Here is a 2,796-nt window from a genome sequence, read left to right as displayed (position 1 = left end):
GGCTTCACCGCTGACCTGAGGTCCAACACGGGCGGCCAGGCCTTCCCCCAGTGTGTGTTCGACCACTGGCAGATCCTGCCCGGAGACCCCTTTGACAACAGCAGCCGCCCCAGCCAGGTGGTGGCTGAGACCCGCAAGCGCAAGGGCCTGAAGGAAGGCATCCCGGCCCTGGACAACTTCCTGGACAAATTGTAGGCGGCCCTTCCTGCAGCACCTGCTGCCCTGGGGACTCGCAGCACCCACAGCACCATGTCCTGGAGACTGTCCCGACACAGCGACGCTCCCCTGAGAGGTTTCCGGGGCCCGCTGCGTGCCATCACTCAACCTTAACACTTGATGCCGTTTCTTTCGATATTTATTTCCAGAGTCCAGAGGCAGCAGACACGCCCTCTTAGCAGGGACTTTTACTGGGCTGGTCGGGGAGGGGGAGGTGGGATGGGACACCCAACACTTTTTCCATTTCTTCAGAGGGAAACTCAGATGTCCAAACAAATTTTAACAAACGCATTAAGAGGTTTATTTGGGTAAATGGCCCGTGGTGGCTTTTGCCCCGGAAAGGGGAAAGGAACAAGCAGGTAGATGATTTCTAGCAGGCAGGAAGTCCTGTGCGGTGTCACCATGAGCACCTCCAGCTGTACTAGTGCCATTGGAATAATAAATTTGATATGGTGGTGACTCCGTTCTGCGTTTTTCACCGTGTCTTCCTAGCGGAGCAGGGCTGCCCAGTACCGGGCTCACCAGAGCCTAGAAGGGGCCCTAGTTAGGTGCAGCCTGGGGCTGCCTCAGTGTGTTAGGTGGAACATTGTGGAATGGTTGGAATGCCCTACCCCTGTGTCATTCAGAGAAGCAGCTGCCAGATGCATGGGTCTACTGAGCGTTTGAAGTGCTCAGGGAATTAGCGTGGCCAAGAATTAAATTATAAGATGTCACTTTGAATGCATTTGGATGGCTCTGTGGAGTGAGGGGCACCAGACTGAACTTTGCGGACTTCAGCAACCCTCTGAATTGCTGACAAGCTCACACGTTCTATCCACCATCAGGATTTTCTATGGTCCTCCCAGTCCTGACTAGTTTGCTAGAAACCCATTTGCTTGCTTTGAAACTTTTTTGTGAGATGGAGTCTCTGTTTCCTAGGCTGGAGTGGAATGGCACCATCTGCTCACTGTAACCTATACCTCCTGGGTTCAAGTCCTGCCTCAGGCTCTTGAGTAGCTGGGATTACAGGCGTGTACCACCACGCCCAGCTAATCTTTGTATTTTTAGTAGGGACGGGGGTTTCACCATGTTGGCCAGGATGGTCTCGATCTCTTGACTGTGATTTGCCCGCCTTGGCCTTTTACAGGCCTTGGCCAGTTACAGGCGTGAGCCACTGTGCCCGGCCTTTTGAACAATTTTTTAGAGGCAGAGTCTTGCTGTTTTCCAGATGAGTGTAGTGCAATCGGCTCACTGCATCCTCCACCTCCTGGACTCTCTTGCCTCAGCCTGCCAAGTAACTGGGACTCCAGGCATGTGCCACCATGCCCAGCTAATTTTTATTTTATTTATTTTGAGAATTTTGCTGTGGCCTGGTTGGTCTTGAACTCCTCACCTCAAGTGATCTGCCTGCTTTGGCCTCCCAAAGTGCTGGGAATTACAGTGTGAGCTACTGTGCCATGTTGCCCAGGCTAGTTTCCCTCCTGGACTCGAGCAATCCTCCTGTCTCAGCCTCCCAAAGTGCTGGGATCTCAGGTGTGAGCCACCACACCTCATTTATTCTCTAAATGGTGCCTAAGATGTGAGGAGGGCTGATCTTGTTAATGTTGATAAGAAGGTTAACATGATTTTTTGCGTATTTCTGTGTCCTCAGGAAGGCAGGTGGAGACTGTGAAGTAGCACTGTGGGTTTCTGGCAAAGCGGGGGGCACTCTGGCCCTGCACTGCCAAGGCCAAGCTTCAGCTGAGGCTTTGCCCACATGTAGGTATGCCTGAGGTTTGGCTTGGCTGTTGAATTGGGGCTGTAACTGAACTATGTTTCCCAGCAGTCGGGGAAATTGTGGGCGGCTTGGATTACTGTGTTTTGAGGGTGAGTCTCGCTCTATCGCCCGGGCTGGACTGCAGTGGCGTCATCTCTGCTCACTATAGCCTCCACCTCCGGGTTCAAGGGTTCAAGTAATTCTTGTGCTTCAGCCTCCAGAGTAGCTGGAATTACAGGCGCCTGTCGCCATGTCTGGCTAATTTTTGTATTTTTAGGTGAGATGGGGTTTCACCGCGTTGGCCAGGATGGTCTCAAATTCTTGACTGCAAGAGAGCAGCGGGCCTCAGCCTCCCACAGTGCTGGGGTTATAGGTGTGAGCCGCCATACCTGGTCCTGTTCTGTTTTTGTTTTTTTTTTTGAGACGGAGTTTCACTCTGTCGCCCAGGCTGGAGTGCAGTGGTGCGATCTCTGCTCACTACAAGCTCTGCCTCTTGGTTTCACGCCATTCTCCTGCCTCAGTCTCCCAAGTAGCTGGAACTACAGGCGCACACCACCACACCCGGCTAATTTTTGTTGTAGTTTTTACTAGATACAGGGTTTTACCATGTTAGCCAGGATGGTCTCGATCTCCTGACCTTGTGATCTAACCACCTCACCCTCCCAAAGTACTGGGATTACAGGCATGAGCTATGGCGCCTGGCCTATTCTTTATTTTTATTTTTGATATGGAGTCTCACTGGTCGTCCAGGCTGGAGTGCAGTGGCGTGGTCCCAGCTCACTGCAAGCTCCGCCTCCCGGGTTCACGCCATTCTCCTGCCTCAGCCTCCCGAGTAGTTGGGACTA

The 2,796-nt window shown here is 52.6% G+C and overlaps 1 protein-coding gene across 1 annotated transcript in view; it reads left to right on the top strand.

Annotated features, from left to right (window-relative positions):
* Positions 1 to 675, top strand: part of EEF2 (eukaryotic translation elongation factor 2) — a 16,092-nt gene extending 15,417 nt beyond the window's left edge. Inside the window, exon 14 of the mRNA XM_011943607.1 lies at positions 1 to 675. Within this exon, the coding sequence (XP_011798997.1) occupies positions 1 to 195 (195 nt within the window). The 3' untranslated portion in view covers positions 196 to 675.
* Positions 676 to 2,796: the final 2,121 nt, after the last annotated feature.

The sequence above is a fragment of the Colobus angolensis genome, unplaced genomic scaffold, assembly GCF_000951035.1.
Source record: "Colobus angolensis palliatus isolate OR3802 unplaced genomic scaffold, Cang.pa_1.0 Scaffold22, whole genome shotgun sequence".
In the NCBI taxonomy this organism is placed as follows: Eukaryota; Metazoa; Chordata; class Mammalia; order Primates; family Cercopithecidae; genus Colobus; species Colobus angolensis.
Note: the sequence above shows the minus strand (reverse complement) of the source record. Positions and strands in the feature narration are given on the sequence as shown.